This window comes from Hippopotamus amphibius, chromosome 5 (assembly GCF_030028045.1).
Source record: "Hippopotamus amphibius kiboko isolate mHipAmp2 chromosome 5, mHipAmp2.hap2, whole genome shotgun sequence".
NCBI classification, from domain to species: Eukaryota; Metazoa; Chordata; class Mammalia; order Artiodactyla; family Hippopotamidae; genus Hippopotamus; species Hippopotamus amphibius.
Window position 1 is genome coordinate 172,966,211 of NC_080190.1, and position 25,649 is coordinate 172,991,859.

The 25,649-nt window shown below is 65.6% G+C and overlaps 1 protein-coding gene across 1 annotated transcript in view; it reads left to right on the forward strand.

Moving 5' to 3' along the window:
- The window catches only part of ADGRB1 (adhesion G protein-coupled receptor B1), a 66,471-nt gene that overhangs the window by 18,246 nt on the left and 22,576 nt on the right, over window positions 1–25,649 (forward strand). Inside the window, exons 13-17 of the mRNA XM_057737274.1 lie at window positions 1,917–2,060; window positions 2,521–2,596; window positions 2,699–2,801; window positions 3,672–3,715; window positions 20,677–20,818. Coding sequence (XP_057593257.1) covers window positions 1,917–2,060; window positions 2,521–2,596; window positions 2,699–2,801; window positions 3,672–3,715; window positions 20,677–20,818 — 509 coding nt within the window. The remainder of the gene's footprint in view (window positions 1–1,916; window positions 2,061–2,520; window positions 2,597–2,698; window positions 2,802–3,671; window positions 3,716–20,676; window positions 20,819–25,649) is intronic.

A 25,649-nucleotide genomic window follows, 5' to 3' on the forward strand; every position in this document is an offset into this window, starting at 1 on the left:
TTGGCGAGGTGGGAGTGGCCCAGAGAGGGGAGGGCTTTTGTGTGGCCACGCGCGAGCGGGCGTGGGGCCGGGTGGCCGCCGTGACGTTCAGCTCCCCCGCTCAGGACCTCGCTGAGGAGGCTGGTTCCCCAGCCAGCCGGCCCCACCCATGCCCCTGGAGGGGTGCTCAGGCCTGGGCTGCAGTCCCCCCGACCTCCCGCCTCCAGGGAGCTTGTCCGGAGCCAGTGGCCTTTCAGGGCTGGCCCTTTGTCACCAAAGGAGACCCTGGGCTCCTTCCCGTTATTCCTCCTCAGCCATTCCCCACCCCGTGCACCCCCACCGCCATCATCCCCGACACCCTACTCGTGCGCTGCACACCCGTGTACCCCACAGCCCTGCCCCCATGCACCCTGTGCGCCCCCACACGCTCCTTACACCCCGCTGCTGGGACACTTAGCCCAGGAATCCAAGCAGCCTGACCGCCTCCAGGTCTTTCTCCTCAGGGAGGACTTCCTGGCCACCCAGTGCCCCCCCGCCCCGGGTCAGCACGGCCCACCAGGCCACAGACCACCTATTTCTTCTCTGCTTGGGTCCCTGTCTGTCCGTCCCGCACCCCTCACATCCTCAGCGTTGGCACAGCCCCGGGCACCCGGTTGCTGCTTGGCAGCGTGTGGCCTGCTTGAGTTGCTTATTCGTTCTGTCCTTGGTGAGGCCCTCAGTGCTGGGCTGGGCACCCAGAGAGGAGTGCTCGTCCCTCTTGCAGGGAAGATACCCCACAAGCTCTGGGCCCCAGAGCTGACCACACAGGTGCAGGGAGGGCACAGCCGGTGGAGGAGGGGGGGCACAGCTGGGTAAGCCAGGCCTGGAGGGGCACGCGTGTGCCAGCAGGCTCTACGTGAGCAAAGGTGTGGAGCTGGGCGTAGGCTGAGCCGTGGCGTTTTGTTGGGGGAGAGGCCTTGGTGGGGAGGGGGAAGGCCAGGTGACAGCTGGGCAGGCGACGCTACTGGTTCCTAAGCCCCACCCCTCCCCCCCACACCTAAGGCAGCCCCGGTGCAGAGCCTGATCCAGGCTTGGGTGCTGGGTGGGGGAGCAGCGTCTGTCTGGAATGGGTGGGCCTGGAATGAAGGGGCTCAGAGACGAGGGGACCCCCACCCCCACCCTGTCCTCCCAGACCTGTCTGCCGCTGCACCCCTGGGATGCCCGGGTCGGGGTTGGATAGAGCCCAGTGGGGCTGGGGTTTCCAGGAGGCTGGCAGGCGCCCGCAGGGAGAAGTGGGAGGAACGGCTGCAGGCCGCCAGCTCTCTCTGCTCTGGCCTCTCCCCAAACGTGCTGTGTCCCTGCAGCCCTCCCCCTCCTCCCCGAGCAGAGCCCTTCCCCACATCCGGCACCTTCCTTCCCGGGTCCCCCCTTCACCTCGGTCCATCTGTGGGCCCCTTTACAGTCCCGGCCCTGCTGGGGGGGGGTCTGTCCCTGTCCCTGATACAGAGCAGAGCCCAAGGGGGGGGCTGGGGTCCCACATCCCAGGGAGGGCCACCGAGGTGAACACCACGCCCCGTGGGTCCCTCTGTGCCTGCAGACCTGCCCGCAGAACCCATCTGTGGCACCTCTGGGCCCTGGGGACGGGGTCCAGGCTTGGGTCCTCATAGGAACCACAGGGCACCTGCTGGGGTTGGAGAGTCATTTGAGGGCTTGGAAGGAACCAAGAAGTCGTCCGGTCCTGGGCCTCGTGGGGACGCTGGCATCAGGCTGCCTCCTGGCTGGGTGGCCCCACACGCGCCGCACCCGTGCAGAGCCAGGAGCTCCCTGTGTGACGGTCCTGGACTCCCGGGCCCGCTCCCCACCCCGGGGCCGAGGCTCCTCGTGAAATGGCTTTCCGTCTGCCTCTGTCTCCCTTTTTCTGTCTCTGTTGTCCCTCCCCCCCCCCCGCCCCCCTCCAGTCCTCAGCATCCACAAGCTCCCGGCCAGTGGAGCCACGGACATCAGCTTCCCCATGAAGGGCTGGCGGGCCACAGGCGACTGGGCCAAGGTGCCAGAGGATAGGGTCACCGTGTCCAAGAGCGTCTTCTCCACGGGGCTGGCAGGTGAGGAGCCTCTGGGTGCGGGAGGGGCCACCCAGGGTCTGAGGCCCCCCCGCCCCGGGAAGCTCCTTCTGGAGTCTGGCCTAACCCTTTGGGCTAGGGTGGTATCCGTTTCTTTTCCATGTTCCCCAGGTTGCCCCCTCCTCCAGGAAGCCCTCCCTGCACTCCCTGTGTTGGGAGGCTCCCAGGCAATCTTGGCTGACTGGACCAGTGGGCCCCCTCATCACAGGGAGGGAGAGGGTCTTGCCTGGAATCACACAGCAGGCGACTCTGGTTCTCAGGAAGAGGAGCTGTGCCCTGCCCTCCCCCAGGTCTCAGGGGTCACTCAGGGGGACCCAGGCAGTCCCGCCAACTCCATGGCAGCGCTGTGTCCACAGTGGAGAGGGACATGCGCTCCCTTTGCCCAAGCAGGGCCCCAGCATGGGGTGGCCGGGAAGAGGGTGACCACGGTGCTCTCTTCCAGAGGCTGATGACTCATCCGTGTACGTGGTGGGCACCGTGCTCTACAGAAACCTGGGCAGCTTCCTGGCCCTGCAGAGGTGGGTGCCGTGGGCACGCGGGGTCAGCGGGGGAGGCCACGCCTGGGAGAGATGGGGGCTCAGGGCTCCCGACCCCAACACGGCCCACCGGCTCTCCCCCAGGAACACGACTGTCCTGAACTCCAAGGTCATCTCGGTGACCGTGAAGCCCCCTCCTCGCTCCCTGCTCACACCCTTGGAGATCGAGTTTGCCCACATGTACAATGTGAGTGCTCTCCGCGTGCGTGTCTTCGTGCGCGTGACCGTCTGCCTGATCTCACGGCAGTCTTGGGAGAGCTCCTTCCCCGCCACGTGACTCGGAGGGGACACTGGCTGGCAGAGCTGCAGGGACCTGCCCAGGGTCACACCACAGGGCTGTGTGGGAGCTGAGACTCAACTCACGGTGGACGCCTCTGCACCCGGGCCCTGCAGGCCAGGCCACTCCCTCGGGAAGAGAGAGCGTCCTCTGCTGAGAAACGAGTCTGCCTGGCCTCACAGGCCCTCCACGCCCTGCTCCTTGGGGCTCTTCCTCAGGCCTGAGCGGCCGGTGCCACAATGCCCTTGGACCAGCCAAGAGCCAGGAGCCTGCCCGATTACCCAGCCAGGACAGGACAACGCCAGGCCAGCATGGTGGGAAGAGCCAGGCATTCCTTTCCTACTGTGTGGCCTTGGCTTTGCTCAACTTCTCTGAACCGTAGCCCTCTCCCTTACCAAGTGGGAACCCCCGCTGTTTTCACCCCGCAGCCTGCGGGACAGGGGTGTTTGCTGAGCCCCACCTGTGCCCCCTGACCCCAGGCCCTCCATGTTAGCCCATTTTGCAGTAAGCTGGACTGGTCACCTGGGCACCTAGAGCTGGGCTTTGACCTCTGCTGCCCAGCCCTGCTCAGAGAGGAGACAGAAAATGCGCAAAGCCTCAGAGCAGGGGGGTGCGGGGCGAGCCAGTCCCTTCCCTGCTCTGGGCCTCAGTTCCTCCTCCTCCAACTCAGTCTCAGGAACAGCAGAGGCAGGGCTCCAGGCACGCAGGTGGATGCCGCAGTGACCCTCGGGTGGGGCTCGTAGGGCGGGCAAGTGGCCTGACTCCTCCCCTCTCTCCCAGGGCACCACCAACCAGACCTGTATCCTGTGGGATGAGACGGATGTGTAAGTTTATCTGGGCTTTGTGGCCTCGTGGCCTCTGGGATGGGCTCGGTTAGGGGCGGGGGCCGGGAGGGTGGGGAGGCTGACCCAGTGCGGGAGGGACATGGGCTTCACATTCAGAGCCGCCAACCGCCCCCGCGCCCTGTGTGTCGAGCAGTGTCTCTCCCTGCCCAGTTCAGGCTCTGGGGCATCAGGAGGCCCACCCAGCCGGCCTCCCACCCCTCCCGGGGAAGTCCACGGTCAGGGCTCCGGAGTGACAGGGTGACAGGTGACAGGCAGGAGCACCACCCCAGATTGGGGCAGCTGGGTGAGACCCCAAGTGATCAGATGGGAGGCCGAGGCGGGGGCTTCCGGGGTCCCAGGCCCAATTCCCTGTCCAGCACCTGGCACCAGCCCGCGTCAAGTGCTGCAGCATGGCAGGTACCAGTGGGGGCGGCATGTTGGGCTGGACTGGCCAGGCTGTGATTTGGGGTCCCAGGGCTGTGTGGCCACCCAGAGCAAGGTGTCCTCCTAGGCACCGGGAGGCGAAGGGAAAGGTGGGTGGGAGCTCATGTAGTCACAGGGAAGAGTTTGTGCAAAGGCCCTAGAGTGGGGGCAGCCCTCAGAGGCGAGGAGGGTCAGAATGTGGGGAGACTGGGCAGGAGAGAGCTTGGCGTCTGGTCCTGATGGGCCAGGTGGGCCTGGTGGGGGCTGGGCCTTCCCCCAAGGGGTTTGGTGTCTGTTGGGGAGGGGGTGGTCAGAGAGCTGCGTGTCACTGTCACCACCCGCCTCTCTCAGCCCCGGCACCGCCAGTCCCCAGGCGGGTCCCCGGGCCAGGAGGCACATGCGGCGAGTCCCTCATGCTGTGGGCAGTGCAGTGACGGAGGTGCGTCCCGGGAGGTCAGGGGAGGCTCCCAGAGTGGCTGACACTCAAGGAGGATACGTTTTCCCCGTAGAGAACAGGAGGGAGGGGTCTCTGGCAGAAGCACAGTTTGAGCAAAAATGTGGAGGTTAGAAGGTACAGGAGGAACGCGAGGCATGGCCAGGCGGCTGGAGAGGTGCAGGGGTGCTGGGGGAAGGCTGCAGGGGGTGAGGGGCCAGTTTGCTGGGACTGCGTGTTGGGAACTATGGGAACTGTTGGGGAGGAATGTGATCATCATGTATCTGTCCATCCTCCGCCTGCCCACCTGTCCACCTTTCCATCCATCCACCCACCCATCCATTCATCCATCATCCATTCACCCACCCATCCATTCATCTATCATCCATCCACCCACCCATCCATTCATCCATCATCCATCCACCCACCCATCCATTCATCCATCATCCATCCATCCATCTATCCACCCATCCATCTGTCATCCATCCACCCACCCATTCATTCATCATCCACCCATCCACCCATCCATCATCCATCCATCCACCCATCCACCCATCCATTCACCCACCCATCCATCCATCATCCATCCACCCATCCACCTATCCACCCATCCATACACCCATCCACTCATCCATCATCCATCCATCCATCCATCCACCCATCCATCATCCATCCATCCATCCATCCATCCACCCATCCATCCACCCACCCATCCATCCATCATCCATCCATCCATCCACCCATCCATCCACCATCCACCCACCCATCCATCCACCCATCCATCCATCATCCACCCACCCATCCGTCCATCCATCCACCCACCCATCCACCCATCCATCCACCCACCCATCCATCCATCATCCATCCATCATTCCACCCATCCATTCATCCATCATCCATCCATCAGTCCATCCATCCACCCATCCATTCATCCATCCATCCACCCACCCACCCATCCATCCATCCATCATCCACCCATCCATCCATCATCCATCCATCCATCCACCCATCCACCCATCCATCCATCCACCCATCCATCCACCCATCCATCCATCCACCCATCCACCCATCCATCCACTCATCCATTCATCCATCATCCATCCATCCACCCATCCATTCATCCATCATCCATCCATCCATCTATCCATCCATCATCCATCCATCATCCATCTATGCATCCACCCCTCCATCCACCCATCCATCCACCCATCCACCCACCCATCCAGCCATCCATCCACCCACCCATCTATCCATTCATCCACCCACCCATCCATCCACCCACCCATCCATCCATCATCCATCCATCCATCCACCCATCCATCCACCATCCACCCACCCATCCATCCATCCATCCATCTATCCACCCATCATCCATCCATCATCCATCCACCATCCACCCCTCCATCCACCCATCCATCCATCCATTCCCCATTCACCTATCCATCCACGCACCCACCCTTCTATCCATCTATCTACCAGTTACCTATCCACCCACCCACCTATCTACCCATCCACTCACTCATCCACCCATCCACCCCTCCATCCATCCATCCATGCATCCACCCACCCCCCAGTCTACCCATCTACCCACCCACCCACCCCCCCATCCTCCAATGATTACTGACCACCAACAAGGCACTCCTCTGCAAGGTCCTGGCCCTCAGCCACTTCCTGTCGCTGGTGAGGAGGGACAGGAAAGTAGGAACATATAGAGATCCCTGTGAAACTCTCAGGTCATGCCACATGCCAAAAAGTGGAGGCAGTGGATCTCGTGGCAGGTGGGGTGAGATGCCTTTCAGAGCAGGCTCACAGAAGCCGTTTTGGGGTGGTGTTTGAGCGGAGGCCTGACACAGCATTGTGCATGCGGGTGTCTGGGGACCAGCATTGTGGCAGAAGGAACAGGCGGTGCAAAGGCCCCGTGTGTGCAGGGCCATGCGGCAGACTCCACTGCCCTTTCCCTCTCTGGCGCTGGGGGTGTGAAGACAGCATCTAGGCCCAGGGGCTGGGCTGGGGGAGAGCTGGGACGGAGCCTGTAACCCTGGGGTGGCCCTCTGGCTTTGTGTGCTGTCAACTGTTCTTCTCTGGATTTCGCAAGCAGCATAAACTCTTTGTACAAAATGGAGGATCAGAAAAGCATGAAAAAAGAATCAGCAAGAAAGAGGGCCCACATGCTCCCAGGGCTCAAGCCGGCCCCTCTGGCCATTGCGGGAGGCTGCGCTGTGGCTGCAGTCCATCCCTGATGTCAGCACAAGGCCCTCCCCGCAGCCCAGAAGGCCTCCCGCCGGGCTGTTCAAAGGCTGCCTGTAGCCCCGTGGGGGTACCTGCTTCCCCCCGCGGCCCAGCACCCAGAAAGGTGGACCCGTCCCCTGTGCTCTCCCTGGGCCGCAGGTTGTGAGAGGTCTGGCCAGCCCAGTGTCAAGTTCACTGTCCTTTGAGGCTGCATGGTCAGGGGCAGATTCCGTCCTCTGGGAGCCTCAGCCTCCCATCCCCGTGGCCGGAGTCTGCCTGCTTGAGTGTGGGAGCAGAGCTGGGGTTGGGGAGAGGACAACAGCCAGGTCCATGGGCTGCTCACCACCGGCTGTGGCCTCTACCTGCCCTTCCTCTCTCAGATGTGGGGTGCCCACCCACTGCCCCAGGCCTGCTTTGCTCACCCCGGTCACCTCCGGGGAGACGGGACTGTTAAGGTCTCTGCGCCTGGGCCCGGGGTCCCAAGGACAGCGGGAAGGTGCCAACAGCTGTGCATTGTTGAGCTGACCTGCAATGCATTTTGCCCACAAGCTCCCTGTTCAGTCCAGGGTGCGGCCCTGGGAGCCCCGCTGACTGTGCCTGTGAGCGCTGGGGAAGCCGAGGCTCTGGAAGGACTATGGTCCTGCTCAGAGCGGGACTGAGGCCTCTGATCCAGAGCTGGGCAGCCTGGGACCCCGAGGCTGTGTGGGGGCGGGGCGCTGAGGGAGAAGGAGGCTGACTCTGCCCCTCTCGTCCCTGCTCTGTGCTGGACAGCAGCTCCTTCCACCGCCGGGTGGGGCCGCGTCTCACATCAACGGGCTCAGAGGAGCCAGGGTTTCCCAAGCGACGTGAAATGGGGACCAGGGACAGGGCCCCAGGTCTGCTTCCACCGGCATGCCCAGAGGTTGGGTCTGTGCTGGCGTGGGCCTGTGGTTGTGTGTGTTTGGATGAGAGTCTCACACGTCTGCAGAATCGTGTGGGGGCGGGGGGGGGTGCCGGGGCGGGGGGGGCGGTGAGAGCCATCAGTGACCATCGGCTGAGAAGTAGGGAGCTTCTGACCCATGACTGGACCCTGGTCACTGATGGAGCCTAGATCCCAAACCCAGACTGAGCCCTGGTCCTGGTCACACACTGAGCCCCAACCGTATGTCTCATCTGGAGTCACTTGTGCGTGTTCACATGTAATTGTGCACGTGTCATGTGCGTGGAGGGCTGCCTCCTCTTCCAGCCACACGCAACAGTCAACCATGTGACACACTCGTCTTGGAAAGTCTGAGTCAGAGGCTTCCACCCACAGTGCAGACCCTCCACCTGCCTCGCCCCCAGTTGTACACACACCCTTGCACACACAGACTCAACATCGACACTTGAGGCGACTGCTCACCGCGAGGCTCAAGGCTGCCTCCCCCACAGCCCGCACCCCTGCACCCCTACGCCAGCCTGGCCAGTGGCAGTGAGGGCCTTGGGAGCAGGGCTGTTAGGGAGGGAAAGGGGGTCTTTGCAGAATTCTCAAACGTTTAGGTGGATGGAGGCTGGGCCGGTGAGGGGAGGACAGGTGGATGGAGGCTGGGCTGGTGGGTGGGTGGAGGATGGGTGCAGGAAGGATGAGCTGGTGGGTGGCAGGGGTTGATGAAGGCCAGGAGCGCATCCCTGGAGTGAGTTCTGTGGTTCTGAAAGGACAGCTCCCTGGGCCTTTCACTCATAGAAGCTGCAAACGTTTTGCAGTTTCCCTTTTAGAAACAACATAGAGAGAGTTACACAGAGCATGAAAGTGCTCTGTGTAACTCTCTCTATGTTGTTTCTAAAAGGGACAACCTGCAAAACGGTTTGCAGACTATCTTCTCTGAGTGAAAGGCCCAGGCCAGGCCTGGGCCAGCGCTTCAGGAGGAGTTCTGCCAGGTGCCAGTCCCACGTGGGCTCCAGGGGCAGCAGGGTTCCATGCCCACCATGTCTTGTGCTCCTGGGTCCCCACTCGAGTCAGCTGTAAAGGCTCGGAGAAGTCCTGCAGCAGGCTCCTGTCCAGTCGGGTTGGGGCACTTGGCACCCTTATTCCCTGGAACTTGAGCTGGCAGAGCAGACCCTGGGACAGGCGGGTGGAGGGCGTGACGTTCCGCAGAGTCTGCTGGGTCCTTTCCAAAGCCTGACTGCGCTCCAGGCACCTTTAGACCCGCCTCGTTTACTCACACGGGCTTTCTCAGTCTGGCTGGGGAGACGGAGGCCCCGCGTGCTGTTTGACCAGCCCCGGGCCGCCCCGTGGGTCCTGCCAGTCTGTGCCCTCTCCCCACCCTATGCAGACGCCCAACCCTGCCAGGTGCAGCTGTCCTGGAGGACGCTCGGGACCCAGACTCAGCCCCCGCCCTGGGGTGCTTGCCCAAGTGCATGTCCTAGTCTCTTTAAGAGCCGTGCCCCTCCCCCATCCGCGGTTTCCTTGGAGAGGGCAGTGAGGGGGCAGGCCGAGGGGGGCACGCGGAAGAGAGACTTGGCAGGGTCCCCAGGTCGCTGTCAGCGGCCGGTTCCCATCCCGATCTCTCCCACGCCGGCTGGTTCCTGATGGGGCAGAGGAGGCGGGCTGAGGGGGGAGAAGGAGGGGGACAGGGTGGGAGTCGGGCTGCACACAGAGGGCCTCTTTGGTGGCCTGGGAAGGGCCTGGGAGGGAGATGGGGGATGTGCTCCACTCCCCCCACCCGGATGGGGGGCTGGGGCTGGGGGAGGGGTGCAACGCGGCCCTCAGAGCCGAGACCACCCGCCCCGTCCTAGCCTCTGCTGTGGACTCAGCCCCAGCACCTTCACCCCTTCTCTGAGTCCCCTCCCGCTTTGTCTCTGGGGAGCAGGGGGGCTGGCAGAGGCCTGCTGTGAGCCTGCCCTCTCTTCAAGGGGCCTGCCTGTGTCCCGCTGGGCTTGGGAGCTGGAGGGGGCAGGTCGCCGTGAGGTCATGGCCCAGGGACAGCAGCGGTGCTCTGAACCTGGGGCCGTGAGCGTTGCCCCGGCCCTGGCTGGCAGCCAGGCTCGCGCAGCCACTGCCCCCCGCCCCACGGGCCCCTCACCACTCCCCTCCTTGGTGCTGCTAGAACGCTGGGCGCCTTTGTCCCTGGTCCCGTCCCTCTTCTCCAGCCTCAAAAGCCAGCTGCTCCGGGAGGCCTTTCCGCCTGTTCCTACACCCACCCCCCATCCCCTTCTCCCAGCTCTGACCCCCACTTGCAGGAACTCTGTGCATTCGCATGTCTGCCCTTCCGCCCGGCAGCGTGTGCGCTCCACCCGCGGGCAGGGCCCAGGTCTCCGCGTCCACTGCTCCCCCCGCCAGGTGCACAGTAAGCCCTTGGGAGGGCTTATCCCAACGGCCCCTGCCCCGCTCGCCCTCTCTCCTCCTGCTGGAAAGAGCACTGCTTGGGCAGTGGTGAGGCGCGTCGGGGGAGGGGGCGAGGTCCTGTGCCAGGCGCAGGCTGGGGGCCTCCCAGACGTGTGCTCGAGGGGGGTCGCAGTGCGTTGGTGTAGCGGGGGTTGCCTGAGTGTGGGGAGCGATCCCGGGAGCAGTCCCTGGCTGGGCCGCATCCCGCTGCATCCTGTCCCTGTGCTTTCCCACCTCTGTGGGGCCCCCGTGTCGCTGGTGGGGCCGTGCGGCCCTGTGCGCGTGGTGTCCATGGAGACGCGAGGGTGAGGCGCCGGGGCTGACGAGGCAGGGGAGGCACAGGGTGTGGCTGGCCCTGAGCTCCCAGGATCTGCTGGACGGGGTGGGGTGCGGGTGGAGGCCGCGCTGGGGGGCTCAGTTTCGGGAGGAAGCCCGGGGTGTGCAGGGCAGCTGCCGCCGGGCAGGGGCGGGCTGACTCAACCACCTCGTCTGTCCCTGGGTAAGTGGCCGAGTGATCAGGGGCCCGGGGCTGGGCGGGGCCGCCTCCCGGCCTCCCCGCCTCCCTGCCTCCTGCGCCCTCACTGGTGTGGATGGGGGACGAGGAGGAGGAGCACCCACAGAGAGGTCAGTGCTGGGCCCTGAGCGCACGGGGCCGTGCCAGGAAGGGGGAAGGTGCTCACTTCCCTCCCCCGCTGAGACCCAGCGGCCCCAAGAGGGGCCATCTGCGGGGAGGGGCCCCCTGGGGGGAGGGGGCAGCTGCCTCGTTGGGCCGCTTGGCACAGGGAGGGTGCACGTGAGGACAGGGCATGGGCCTCTCCCGGAAGGGCCAGGTCTGGCTGGAGACAGAGGTACTTCAGGCCACTCCTGGCAGGGATCTCACCCATCTGTCCTGTTTTCGATGTTCGCGAGCTCTGTGTCTTCAGAGTGACGTCGGCCCCCATTCAGCGCTCACCCGCGCCCAGCATGTGGGTCCTCTTCGTCCTCCCAGGAGGAGCGGTCAGGGTGGGGGCTGCCCCCTGCCCAGACCCTGCCTCCTCCCACGGGGCCCTGTCTCCCTCGCACCCTCCTGGAGTCTCACGCCCCGCTCCCCAGGCTAAGCCTTTGTCCCTGCTCTTCCCACGGTGTCGCCCCATCCACCCCCTGCAAGGTCGTGTCAGATGGGGAGGTGCTCCACCTGGTACACATCCCGGGCCCTCTGTGACACAGCAGGGGGTGGGGCTGTGCTCTGACCTTCAGCCTGGACTCCAATCCCAGCCCTGTTCTCACCGACGGGTGACTGAGGGCAAGCCCTTTAGCCTCCTTGAGCCTCAGTTTTCACATCTGTTAAAGGGGCGGCTGTGATTCCTAGATGAGATGGTGTGTGTTAAGGAACCGGAGCCAGCAAATGTTCAGCAAGTAGACGCTGTCATTTCCTTCCCCGCTCTGCTCCAAGAAGACTGCGGGGTGTGGGGGGGGGAGGGGGAAACAGCAGTGAGCCACTCAGGCAAAGCATCTGTCCTCAGGGGGCTGGGGGGCTGGGGGCTGGCGGCCCCACATGCTGGGGATAAGGGGCTACCTCTAGGGGTGGGCCTCCTGGGGTTGGGAGCTTGGGCTGGTCGTGAAGGGTGAGCTGGAATCCTGGGGCAGGAGGGTAAAAGTGCCCCCCACCCCGGCCCAAGGCACAGCATGTGCAAAGGCACTGAGGCCAAGAGCACTTAGGGTGCTGGGGTACAAGTCGTCCAGCGAGACATGGGCCTGGGGGTCTCTGTCAGCTCCTCTTTTTAGGAGCAGAGAGGGGTGAGCTCTCTGGCCTTGAGGTAATGAAGCACAGGCAGAATGGGAATGGGTTATGGAAGGACAGAGTGGCACTTCCTGGGCACCTGCTCTGGGCCTGGTCCTTCTGCCAAAAGCTCATTCCAAGTTCAGACAGGCCCCAGACCTCAGACAAGAAGCCCGAGGCCCGGAGTGGTGGAGATGCTTGCCTGGGTCACATAGCCAGCTCATGGGTCCTGACCCCAGGCTGAGTGACCCTGAAAGGTCCTGAACTTGGATGGCCCCAGTGATCTTGAAGAGGCATGGGGAGGGCGGGGCCGGGGGACTGCGGGGTCCCTGCCGCTGGAATGGGCCTGGAGGGCGCATGGTGACCCTCCTCCCCTGTGAGACTTGCTTCCCTCCGCCCAGGGTGTGTGATCACTAGTTTCCTGAGGCGGAAAAGTCTTAATCAAAACCCCAGCTTGCCAGGCGGCTCCGTGGTTTGCTGGTGGTACTGGGAGGGCAGGGACCACTGCCCTCATCTCTGCAGGGAGCTGACCCGGGATGCGGGAGGGCGAGATGTGGGATGGACACAGGAAAACTTGGAAGCTGGCAGGGAGGGCAGAGCGACCGTGGGTGTCCGTTACCCTTTCTCGGCCTGGGTGCAGAGGCACCTGGAAATGGGGGATGAGGAAATGAATTTGAAGTTCACCTTGGGAGGCAGGTGAACTGGGAGATGCCTGCAGGGTGCAGTGTGGTCAGGGGTGTGAGGGATGGTGGTGATGGCGTGGTTGCCTGGGTTTGACCCATCATGGTGATGGGGATGGTGGTGAGGCCTCCTGCGAGATGGTTTCTGCCCACGCAGTGCCCTGAACGTGGCGAGTTGAATGCTGGTGACGGCTGGGGGTTACCAGCTAGTGCCAGTCCACAGACGTGGTGCTGGTCCAGAAGTGGTGGTAGTCATGGTGATATTGCTAACAGCAGAGGTGATGCTGGTGACCATGGGGGTCACGTGGTAGTGGCGGCCAAAATGACGGAGCAATGGTGGTGACACGGAAGTGATGAGTGTGCCGTGGAAGGTGGTAGTGTTGGTGGTGCGCGTGAGAGCGTGGCTGGTGGGTGGTGGTGGTGGTGGTGATAACGTTGGTGCAGTGGTAGTGTTGCCACTGCTGGTGTGACTGTTGGTGGTGCTGGCGGTGGTGGTAGCAGTGCCTGTGTTCTTGATGATGGTGGCGATGTGGTGGTAATGGTGTTGGTGTTGGCGGTGACGGCGGTGGTATGATTGTGTCGTTCTTGGTGCTGGTGGTGGTGCTGTTGCTAACATAAGGCTGGTATTGATGTAGGCGGTGATGGCGGTGACAGTGGTGGTGATGATTGTGCTGTGGATGGTCTTGATGGTGTTACTGATGCTGGTGGGGGCTTCAGTGAGAGCCATGAGGGTGGAGATTGTGACGACAGTTCAGGTGGTGGTGCTGGTCTCAGCTTTTGGGGGGATTTGGAGTCCCCGCATGGGAACCAGGACGCTCCCATAGCACAGTTTTGGAGGCAGACTACAGCAGACAGGGTCAGACACCAGCCCGAGGGGATGAAAGAATGGGATGGAGGGCAGAGGGGAGAGCTCACGAAGCCACGCAGTCTGGGAGGGTGTCTCGGAGGAGACAAAGCTGGGCCGGCTGGGGGTGGTGAGGTTTGGGGTCTACTGGAGCCAGGGAAGCAGCCGTGGAGGTGCCCAGTGCCCAGCACAGGGCCTGAGCAGGCAGGCAAGGGACACGCTTGCTGAATGAGTGAGTGATGGACCAGCCTGACCCCAGCTGCCCCAGTGGCTGGAGGGGGAGGGATGGGGTGTCGAGGCGCTGGCCGCTCAGCTGGCAGGGGTAGGTGACAGGCAGGACAGAGCTGGGCCAGAGGCGCACCAGGAGAAGGTCTGAGTGAGGGGCAAAGGGCGCAGGTCGGGTTCCTGGGATGCGGGGCTCTGAGCTGGGACGAGTCAGCAGGTGGGCTGGGGTTGGCAGGACCCTGGCCCTCCCAGACCAGATGACTCCCTTGCGGGGCTGGGGAACTCAGGGTCCCAGCCTCTGTCCTGGGGCCCTGGTGGCCTTGCCCAGGTGGGTGGGGTGGGTGAGGTGAAGAACCACCGGGCCCTGAGGACGGCCAGGTTTCCAGCCTGTGGGCGGGCCTGCGGCGGGAAGCCCTGACTCAGAGCGTGGCCGGCACCAGGTGGGAGCGAGGAGATTAGCATTGTGGCATCGTGGAGACCATGAGAAGCCCTGCAGGCCCTGGTCACAGGCCCACAGATGCTGAGCCAGCCTGAGGCACTGTCATGCTGCGAGAGCCAGCCCCACGGGCAGGGACTCAGGCCCGAGGGGGCGTGGGTCTTGCCTGGTGCGACTCAGCAAGACCCAGGTCAGGCGGATACCCATGCCCTGCGTCCCCAGGGCCACAAGCATTGCCCCCAGGCCCTGAAGCAAGGGGGCTGCAGCTGGCCTGGGCCTGCCCTGGAGGTTCTCACAGGCCCGTGGCCAGATGGGGGCTGGTGAGGCACAGGAGGCTGAGGAGGCTTCCTGGAGATGCCACTGCCTCCTCGGGGAGCCCCGAGGGACGAGGCTGAGTCAGCCAGGGGGCAGGCTGGTGTGTGGTCAGAGGGACTGGCCCAGATCAAGGCCTGGAGGCAGGAGAGGGTGCCTGTGTGCTGAGCCCCCGGTGGCTCCTCTGGGCCGGAACCGGCAGGCAGGGCTGCCAGGGCTGGGGGGCAGGGGCGGTGCCCGAGAGTCACGACGCGCTCCAGCCGCGGCGCCAGGCGATGCGAGACCCAGGAAGGGAGCCCCAGCACGGCAGCAGGGTAGGGCCCGTTGGAGGAGCCAGGTGCACTGCTCAGGAACTCATGGCTTATCCAGGCAGGCTCCCTGGAGGAGGAGACTCAGCACAAGCTTTGCTCTGTGGGTCGGAAGTCAATAGGCAGAGGTGGGAGGGCGGTACCCTGGATGTGCGAAGCGTGATTCCGCAGGGCTTGTGCCTGGAATGGGTGGTTTGGGGCTGAGGAGTGCTGAGGGGCTCCTAGAGGCCCCTGCCTGCAGAGACACCTTGCCCACTCCCTGTCCTCTCACTGGGGTGAGCGGTGCCCACTCTGGCTTCTCTCTGCTGCGTGGGAGGACACATGAGTCACGCAGCCTGCAGTGTGAGTTAGCCCGTCCAACCCCAGGGGACCCCAGTGCACACAGTCCCATAACAGCACCTGCTTCGTGGGCCGGCAGGCGGCATCCTGAATGCAGCGAAGGCCCTGGCTCAGCGGGCCGGCAGGTGGGCAGGCGGGGGGCTCTCCACGCACCCTCTGTTACTGTCCCCTGATGTCCCACGAGCATGCCGGGGCCTGTGCTGGGCGCTGGGTCCCTGTGGTCTCCCTGGACAGCACGTGGGGAGGGCGGATGCCCACGTCTCAGGGGAAGCAGCTCAGCTCTGAGCAGCCGGGAGGGAATTTGCCCAGAGGTGGGAACAGGCCTCGGGCCCCCAGGTCCCCCTCCCGGGGCGGGGCTGGGCCAGCATGCCGGGCACTGCAGGCCGCGGAGCGGAGCGGAGGGGCGCCACGGGCGGGGCCTCCTCCCAGGGCCTCCGACACACCTCGGCGATCACCCACCCTGGGCGTGGGGGAGGGCCCTGCAGAGTTTCCTGAGTGGGTGGGGGCCAGGCTACTCTTCTCTGGCACCCAGGCTGCCTTTTCTGAGCCCCTCACCTGGGGGCTGCACTGGTGCTGAATGAGGCAGGTCCGCACTGGGCAGGGTTTGCAGGGAGCTGGGGTTCACGGTCCGAGTGTGGCTGGAGGGGAGGCTGCAGGGGGCCAGTCCCCAGGGGGCTGTGGGTCCCTGAATGAGGAGGGAGCTGGGAAAAGGTCTAGAGTAGAGGACACTGTGTCCTGGCATGTTTCAAACGCCGGTGCTGGCGCTGTGTGGGGGACACGCGGTGGAGGGCAGGGCGGAGGCCGGCGTGGTGGGTCCCACCAGGGTGGTGGCCACAGCGTGGGGAGTGGCAGTGAGACTCTTGGTGCATTTTGCAAGGAAGGCCAGTTGCTGATGGGTCTGTAGGTATAAGAAGGAGGGAGGGAAAGAGAGTCCTGGAGGTCACTGCCAGGTTGGAGGAGCAGAGAGGGGCCCTGCTTGTCCACCCATAGCAAGTCCTGGCTGAGCACTCCACCCCCACTGGGGTGCGGGCAGCCAGGTGAGCCAGCCAGGCCCCGGTCCTGCCCTCCCCGAGGAGGATGCCAGCGGAAGCATCAGGTCATCACACGTGGCGGGAGAACCGGGCCGAAGCGGGAGGACCCGCGGATGGAGGGATGGAGGCCACAGGTCAGGGACAGCCTCACTGTGAGAGCCAGGGCGCTGGCCCGTGGCTGTGGCCGTGGAGACAAGAGCAGGCCAGGCCTGGCCCAGCTGGTCAGTGTGCAGGCCACAGACAGCCACCGGATGGGCCACGGTCACCGTGGCAGTGACTGGTGTTACACTTTCTCGAGGACCAGCTGGGTGGGGGGGAGGTGGGAGCGGGAGGCCAGCTGCCGAGGGAGTGAGGTGGGTGGATGAGGCTGGCCTGGGGGTAAAGGGAGGATGCAGGGTGTATTCGGGACTGACCGTAAGGCATTCAAGGGGTGGGACGTGACAGAGGAAACTCAGGTCTCAGCTCTGGGTCAGGACGTACAGTGGGGGCCCGTGTGTAGAAGGTGCTGGCTCAGAGCTCAGAAGTGGAGGAAAAGGGATGGGAAACTGTCCCTTGGGTTCGGTGACATGGGGGCTTTGGCAGGAGCAGGGTGGGAGGAGCCCGTGGTGAGGAACTGGTGGCCTGCACGGGGGTCGGCAAGGGCTGGACCTTCCCGGGGCACCTGGTCAATGGGGGAGGCCCGGTGCTGCCCTGGGGGCCCTGGTCTGAGGAGGGAGACACAGACTCTCTCTGGGGGCTCTGATCCAGGGGCCCAGGGCCCCCTGCAGCCTCCCCTCAACTCAGGCAGGGAGGGGCTCCCGCCCTCCTGGCGCTGGGAGGGGCCGCGGTCCAGCTCCTTCCTTCGCCCTGGACGAAAGCGGGGAGGAGCAGGTGTCACTGGTCCAGATTCCTCGGGCCTGGGCCCGGTGGGGGGGGCCTGGCTCCGTGACGCAGATATTCCAAGCTTCTGCAGCTTAGTGACGAGGCGGCCATGGTCTCCCACATGTGGGAGCGGTCGCGGGGTGCACGAGGAGGGAATGACCTGCCTGGGTTGCAGAGTTGGTCACAGGTATCACCTGCAGCAGGAAGGATTTCAGTCAGATGCGGTGAAGAACTTTCAGATGTGTGGGTATGAAAGGATGTGTCCTAGAGGTTTTGTTGAAGCAGAGGGCTGAGGGCAGCGTGTGCCTAGGATGCAGGCGAGGGCCCTCGGGTCAGGGACCGCCGTCCCCCGTCCTGCTCTGGCCGGTCCTTGGCTGAGGCCCAGCACAGCACGGAAAGCTCAGCAAACGGCCTGGGAAGCCTCCATCGACCCAGCTCTGCCCCGGCGTGGGATGAGCCTTAGGCTGTCCTCGAGGGTTCCTTTCAGATTTGCTCCTCAGAGTTCAGTGGCTCAAATGTTGCCGGCCCTGGGTTGGGGGGGGGGGGGGGCGGTCAGACAGATGAAAAACTGGAATCCTGGCCCTCCTGCTGTCTTGCTGTGTGGCCTCGGGCAATCACACCACGTCTCTGAGCCTCAGTTTCAATATCTACACAGCTGAGCTGAGGATTATTGCAAAGACTAAATGGTGAAATACACAGGAAGCTATTAATATTGGGGTGGGGGAGGAGCGAGGAGAGCGTCCCCGTCCCTGTGTTGCACCTTCCTCATGGCCCGCCGGGGCCAGGGGGACCCCAGAGCAGGGAGAGGCCGAGGCCGGGGAGCCCGCGCTGAGGTCCCGCAGGGTCTGGGTGAGCCCAGCAGCTGCCTGCCTCCCAGGCTGCCCGCCCCAGCAGCTGGTTCTCTGAACCAGGGGCGGATACCTCCTTGTGCTCTCCGTGGCCCGAGGCTGCAGCGGCAGGCCCTGGCCGAACCCGTCCACAGCGTGGGTGGTACCCCTCGCCCTCCCCTCCTCTGGGAGGCTGATAAGCTAATTAGTGCCTGCAGCAGAGCCCCGTGGGGCCAGCCACCAGCCTGGGCTGGCCTTCTCCCAGGAGGTGGCAGGCAGCTGTCAGCCCGGCGCCCTGCAGACCCGCCAGCGCTGCCTGGGAAGCTGCCAGTCTGCTGGCCCCAGCCAGCCTGGCTCCCCTCACCCCAGGCCTCGGGGTGCTGTCCCTTCCCGACCCTCCCAGCAGCCTTCAGCAGGCAGACAAGTTGGGTTCAGGGTCCCCTCCTCCACTCAGAGGAGGTGGGCTGAGGCAGCGTCTGTGCCTGGACCGTGAGAATCAGAGCTGAGATTTGAACCCAGGACCAGCCGGCCACAGACTCCTCTCTCAGGCGCGGGCACATAGCCAGTGTTGTGGACAAGCCTGAGAGAGGGAGGCGCGGTCTCCAGGCCAGAACAGCCTGCGGGCCTCCTCCCTGGAACGCCCTGGGTCTTGGGGCCTTCTGGCCTGCCCTGCCTTGGCCGTCTTGGCGCCTGGTCAGGGGCTTGCACACACACCCCCAGGCGTGACGACGGGATGCCCTGGGGGTGGGAGGGACTGAGGGCAGCAGGGACTCAGAGCTCTGTGCCGGTCCTATGTGGTGCTGGGGGATGAGGGGAGATGGGCGGGTGATGTGCCCAGGGCAGCTGAGCGAGGCCTTGATAGAGCCCCGCCGAGGGTGCTGGAGGATGAGGCTGGACCTCCCAGGACGCTCCAGGGCCCCACACACCCTTTCGCGACCCATCCATCAGGTCTCGTTCCTGGTTCTATGGTTATTGGGGTCTTCTTTCCCAGAGGGAGGAAGGGGAGAAGGGCTTTCTGCCAGGGCCTGGATAGGTTTTGACTTCTGCTCCGCTCCACGCCAGGGACGCCGGGCGTGCAGGATGGCGGGCCAGGAGGCAGGAGCACGCAGGCAGCTGAGGACCTGGCCTCCATCCCAGGGGCTGCGGTCAAGGCCCTGGCCTCGGCCCTGCCTCTGCCTGGGCTCTGCTGAGCTGTGTGGTCAGGCACACCTCGGCCCCTCCTGGCCGGCATGGGTTCAGGTGGGCTGAGGCGGGAAGGCTGAGGCAGAGGTGTGGTCTGGGGGCCCTCCCGTGGCATCCCTTATGGGGCCCCCAAACCCTGGCCCCCATGGGCTCAGAGGCCAGTGCCCGTGAGAGGGATGTCCCCTCCTCTCACTGCACTTCAGACACTGGCAGACAGGCGTGGCGGAGAGGGTGTCTTCTGGGGCCACAGGGCCCTGATGCACCCCGCGGAGCTAGGGCCTCCTGGCCTCTGCCTAGCTGTCACCTTGGGCCTCATTTCTCCTCCTCTGTGAAACAGGGGCAGGCCCTTCCCCCTGGGGGGAAGATGAAGGGAGAAAAGCAGATGCGAGGGCATCCAGCAGGCCCAGAGCCTGTCCCTTCTCCCAGGGGGGCCTGAAACTCACAAAGGAGATTGTGTAACATCTCAAATTCAACAGAAGCTGCTCTGGGTTCTGGGATGCCTGAAGCCGAGGCCCTAAGCGTTCCTAAAGATGTTCATGCAGGCACTTGGTTGGGGGAGCTCGACGGGTGTCCACGTCATCCTCTGGACCGTCCCGTCCCCATTTTGGAGACGAGGAAACGGACGCTAGGGCTGGTAGCCGCCGTCCCGGGTGACACAGCGAGGAGGTAGCCCAGGATGGTGGCCTGCAAATCCGGCTGCTGAGCAGAGACCCTCCTGGCGCGTGGGGGTCAGGGCTCCCCTGGGCGTGCACAGGGCAGGAGCCCCTCAGCCCCCAGCCCGCCTTCCACACAGAGGGGCTGGGAGGGGGAGGCCGGCTGAGGGCTGCGGAAGGGACCCTGCAGCTCCCTCCTTCTGGGGCTGGGGCTGAGGGATCCATGGCAGGCAGGCCGCGACCCTTGCCGCAGAGACCCGGAATATCCCCCCCAAAGGCCTGGGGCAGACACTGGGTCTGAGTTATTTGCCGGGGAGGGGGCTTTTCGGCTCTGGGGTCAGTCAGAAGGAGACCACCCCCAGCTGCGGCTCCTGAACCGCGGTTTCAGCCTCGCCTCTTCAGGCAGCCTGGAGCCCCCCAGCCGGCAGGTCCAGGGCCCTGGGGCAGGCACTCCGCGGGCACCTGCCGCCCGCGTGCCGGGCTGGACGCTGCCAGACAAGTGGGCCGGCGTGGGGGTGGGGGACTTAGATCAGCAGCGACGGGTCTGCAGAGGAGTTCAGTCCGGCGCACCGGGGCCCAGCAAGTGCCGGTTTCACGGGAACCAGAGCCACCCCGCGCGGCGGCCCGCAGGAGGGCCCCGGGTCGGGCGGCAGGGGGGCACACGGTCAGGCTGCGTCCCCGCCCCCGGGGCGGGGGGAGGCCGATTCGCTGCGGCCCGCGGAGGTGGCTGTGGGGGCGGGGCGGCCCCAAGGTCACCAGCGCGACGCGGGGGGGCGGGAGGCGCCCCTCCCCCCGGGCCGCGCGCGCCCCGCTCCACGTGCGCCCACGCGCCCCTCCCGGCCCGGCGCTGGGGCGGGGCGCTCTCCGGGCGCGGGGCCAGGGCTCGGCGCCCCGCCGGCCCCGCCGGCCCGCGCTCCCGCGAGTCGCTCTCCCGTGGCTCGGCGGCGGCCATGGGGCGCGGGGCTCCGGGGGCCGGCGCAGGTGCGGGCGCGGGCCGGGCACGCGGGGCCGGGGCGCGGCCGGCCGCCGCTCACGCCGCCCCCGTCTCCCCTCCCCCCGTGTGTCCCGCCCCCCAGGCCCTCCTCCCCCGCCCCCCCGCAGCTCGGGCCCTGGTCGTGGCGCGGCTGCCGCACGGTGCCCCTCGACGCCCTCCGGACGCGCTGCCTCTGTGACCGGCTCTCCACCTTCGCCATCTTAGCCCAGCTCAGCGCCGACGCGGTGAGACCCCGGCCGGGCGCGCGGCGGGCGGGGCGGGGGCGCGCGGGGCGGGGGCTTCCGGGCGGACGGTCGCCTCCGGGGGGGGGGGGCCGGGGCCGGGGCGGCGCGGGGAGGGAGGGATGCGCCCCGCCGCCCCCCGCCGTGGCGCGGCCGGCGGGGGCCCGGGCCTCTGGAGAGGGCGGGTGGGCGCTGAGTGGGCGGCGGTGTGGAGTTGGGGACTGGCCTGGGAGCGGCCGGGCCGGGGCTCTGGGAGGGACTGATGGGTGAGTGTCCCGTGGGCCCCCCCCCCACTCTCCTTGGGGGCCTAGCACCCTGGAGGGAGCCGGTCCTCAGGGGAGCCGGGCAGTCTGGGCCCCGGTCGCTCCGGGCTGGAAGAAGGCTTGGCCTGGCAGAGCCGGGGAGACGCCTTCCCTTGATGGGGGTCCTTCTCCCAGCCTGCCTGGGAGAGGGACGGGGAGGAGCTGCCCCCTTCCTTGGAGTCATTCCCCACCCACCCCAAGTGGACGCTGGTCTTTGGAGGCAGCTGCGTCCCCAGGTAGGGGTTCCCGGGGTGGAGAGGGTGCTGGGCTTGGCCCAGGTTCGCAGCCCTCCCCAGAAAGGCCCCATCATCTCAGGGGCCTCCTTTTTGTTCCCGTGATTCTTGTGGGGGCTGCCAGTTTCTATGGCGACGGCATCTGGGGCCAGCTCGCTGGCTGGGGCCCTGGGTGCTGGGCCCGGCCAACTGGGGCTGGTGGGCACTCTTGCCCAGGGCTGAAACTGCACTCACTGGACCCAGGAACGCCGGGGCCCCCAGCCGGGTCACTAGGTCCCCCGAGGAGGGAAAGGGCAGGGGTCTTTGCTCATTGAGCCCCTGGGCCGGCCTGATGTGGCAGGATCCTTCGGCAGCAGATACGGAGGATGGACTGGGAGTGGGACACCGACTTTGGGGTGTTTGGGGTGGTGGGCCTTCACCCGATGGGGGTGGCACAGCTCTCTGCTCGTGGAACCCCAGTTTCCATGTGGAAGACGGTTCCAGGCCCGTCCGAGAACAGTCTGCCCCTGCTGCTTTGTCCTCTGGGACGTGGGGAGGGAGGGCGATGTCAGCCAGGATTCCCTAGGGGGTCAGAGCTGGACAGGACCTTAGAGGTCATTGCCACTAACCCTTCCCCTGACAGGCAGGAAAATCGAGGCTGGGGGGGCAGGGCTTGCTCAAGGTCTTGGGGCAACTCTGCTGGACCGGGGTCTGTGCTCTTGGCCCTGACCCCAGTGTGCCCTGCCCCTCACGCTGTCCCTGTGACAGGACTGTTGGTGTGGCTGGCTCTGGGGGCAGGCCCCTGAAGGCAGCAGCCAGGACCATGCTGGGGGCTCCCTGGAAGAGGTGGCTTTCTGCACAGGGGGCTGGGCCTTCCTGGGCCCCCTGCGAGGCGGGAGCAAGCAGGGCACGGTCCGCCTTGGGGCTGCTCTTCCTTGAGGGGCAGGGGGGTTCCAGAGCGGGATGCGTGTACAGATGCCCTCTCCCAGCCCAGATCTGGCCTCTAGGAGCTCAGTGCCCGTCGAATCTTGAAATACAGGCTTGTCCCTCACAGACAGTGACCCTAGACTGGCCTTCACTCTCTTTGAGCCTTGGTTGCCTCATCTGTGAGATGGGAGTGGCCCCGTGCTGCTCAGGGTGGCTGCGAGGGCTTCGCTGATGGCCAGGGACCCTCCTGGACGGGGCCTGGAGCGTGGCAGGGTCACTGCATCCTGGAAAGGTGGCATCCTGCTAGGGGGCTGAGCCCGGGGCCACCTGACATGGAGGGTGGATGGGGGGCTGAGGCTGGTGGCACGCCGGGAGTGGAGGAGTGGGAGCCTGGGGCCTTCCTAGGAAGAGCTGACCTGCGCCGGTGTCGCAGAGGGTGAGCCGGCGGGGGCTCCCGCTGGGGTTGGCAGGCAGAGCTCTGGTCTGCGAAGGGTTCAAGGCTCTGTTTGGCAGATCAGCAGCTGCGGCCAGAGGGTCCTCTGACGTCAGCCTGAGCTGCACACGAGGGCGGGATGCAGGCCGGCAGGTCGGGGCGGCCCGTCCCCACATCCCAGAAGAGGCAGCTGAGTCCAAGGGTTTGGGAGCGCTCAGTGGCCACAGAGCCACCCGACGGCCACGGGGCCAAGGGCCGTCTGCCTGGCCGCTGTGAGCCTCCGTTTCCTCCTCCGTCAGGTGACACCGTAGTGGGCTCTGGCTGATCCTGTGACCCCCTGAAGGCCTGCGCCTGGCTTAGCGGAGTGTGCCGGGAGGAAGCGGGGCGGGGCTTGGCCTCCCACCCCGTGCTCACCTGCCTTCAGAGCCATCACCACCTTCCTCTCTTTTCCCGGCCAGCTCTGGCTCCAGTGAGGGGCGACCCAAGAGACGCTGAGTGGGGCAGGGCCGGGAGCAAGAGGGAGACCGCTGTTGTGCCGCCCGTCGCACCGTGCGGACCCTCTGAGTGCCGTGGGGCTGGACGGGGAGGCAGTCCAGGTGGAGGGAGGAGGTGCCCTGGGGGCTCGGCACCAGCCTCCCTCCTTCCAGGGGGCGGCTTGGGAGGCGAGCACGAGGAGAAGATTGGAAGTGGGGCCCTGAGGGCTGAGCAGGCGTTCGCAGCAGACCCGGTAGGGAGGAGGGATGGCCGCCCCGCCCCGCGAAGGGTGGGAAAGGCAGGAGGCAGGCAGGAGGCAGGGCGGGGCTCGGGGGGCAGGGGGGGCTGGGGGCAGGCGCTGCAGCCGGGCAAGCCGGAGCTTCTTCCCGAGCTTGCGGAGCTGGCCGGCTGGGAGCTGAGAGGGGCGTGTGGTGGGATGGGGGACCTGGAGGGGTCCCAGCAGGTGCGAGGGCAGAGCCACCCACGCAGTAGGCGGGGTGGTGGCAGCGGGGAGCTGGGCTGGGTGTGGGGATGGGCGGTGCCGTGCCACCTGCGCCGTTGGGCGTGGGGATTCGGTCTGGGCGGGCAGGGGCTGCTGGCACCCGGGGCTGTGGAGTGGTCTCGGGACTGGAGTCCAGGGCACGGGCCCCAGAGAGGACGGGAGAGAAGCGGTGCTGTGGTCCAGCCCCAGGAGCCAGGGAGGGCTTAGATCCCGGGGGGCATGGAGTGGGGGAAGATGCCACCCAGGCGTCCCCCCGCCCCTCCCCCACCCCGTGTGCAGCCAGGGCGTGGGTCCCGGCTGTGCCGCTGCGCGCCTGTGACCACGGGTCGCTTGAGTAACTGCTCTGAGTCACATCTGGGGGGGGCGAGGCCACCTGCCACAGAGCTTGGTGGGGACTGGACCTGGTGAGGTGTTGACAGTGTCCGCACAGTCTGGCGTGTAGTAAACAGTCTGTGAGGCTCAGCGGGTGGCGTGGCTTGTGTGACGTGCCTGAAGCCGTGCTGCGCGTCGGACCAGGATCGAGGCTCCGTGTGCGACCGGGATCAGGGCCCAGCCGGTGTTGCAGTCAGGGCTCGTGTGTGTGGGTAGCTGTGAGCCACGTGTGGTGTTGGAGCAGAGATGGGAGAAAGACGACCCCATAGGAGAGAAGTACGTGTTTAGGGCACATGAGATGTGTAAGGGCTTGGGAGAAGGTTGGAGGTAGGGAGTTCACATGGTGGAAACTGACAACAGTCACGTAAATGACAAACAAGTAAAGGTCTGGATGGGTGGGGTGGGAGGGGCCCGTACCTGGGAAAGACTCAAGACAAGGTGATGGGCAGAGAGATCAGGGGCTGGTTCAGACTGAACGTCCAGTGAGGGCCTCCGTGAGGAGGTGACAGCTAAGCCCAGAGAAGAGCCAGCCGTGTGAAGGTCAGGGGAAGAGCACTGGGTGGAGGGACCGGCATGTGCAAAGGCCGTGGGGCGGCACAGAGCTTGGCCAGGGAGCCAGTGTCCGGCAGGAGGCCGGCTGCTTCTGCCTGCTCTCTGTGAGGATTGGGGCCAGTCTCTCACCCTTAAGGTCTGCAGTCCACCCTCCCAACAACATCTTGAGGTCCCTGACACCCCCGCCCACCGTTCTGTCATCTGTCCCCGCCCCACATTGTTGAGAGCCTGCAAGGCTAGAGCTGTCGGGAGTGACGGGTGAGCCAGGCGGAGAGGAGGAGGGCGCAGGCGGGCAGGTGGGCGAGCTGGCGGGCGTGTGGCTGCCAGGCCTAATGAGGGCAGATGGAGGCAGATGGCCACGGAGGTCGGGGGCCAGGGCCGGCCACGGAGCAGGCCTGAGCCACTTACTCGGCCGCCCGTGACTTGCGTGGCTGGCCAGGGCTCCGAGGTTCCCGGCAAGTGCAGGGGCGCTGGCCGCAGCCCAGAGCCGCCTTCCTCTGGGCCCTCGGAGGCCCTGCATGGAAACAGAGACGTCTGTGCTGGAGCCTCACCCGGGCCGGGCCCCAGGGACCGCTGGCTGCCTGGGTGACCTTGAGCGACTTTCTTGATTTTCTTGGAGCCTGTCTCTGGTCTGCCTCCATCCAGCCCATCACACTGACCTAGCGTCCATGCCCGGTCCCCCGAGGGGGCTCGTGTTAGACTTGGGATGGGGGGAAGGTGTCAGCTCTGGGGTGGGGGAGCCCACAAGAAGCCCCTTGTCCCCTGGCTGAGCTTTCCCGTCGCCTCCAGGGCTCACCCCTCCTTCCTCAGGCCTGGAGGTGGCAGGCAGGGGAGGGGCTGCAGGGCTCACTCTCTCCAGCCCCTCGATTTATCTTTGGGTTCCAGACACAGAGGGACCGGGGTCGTTCCTCAGCGAGTACGCGCGGTCACCTGCCACGTGCCCGGGCCACTGGGGTGCAGCGTGGCTGTGTGTGTGGCACACAGGCACACGGGGCACGCAGGGATGTGTGAACAAGGCCAGTGCTTGGGGCTGCACGGGGCCACTTGATGGGGAGCAGTG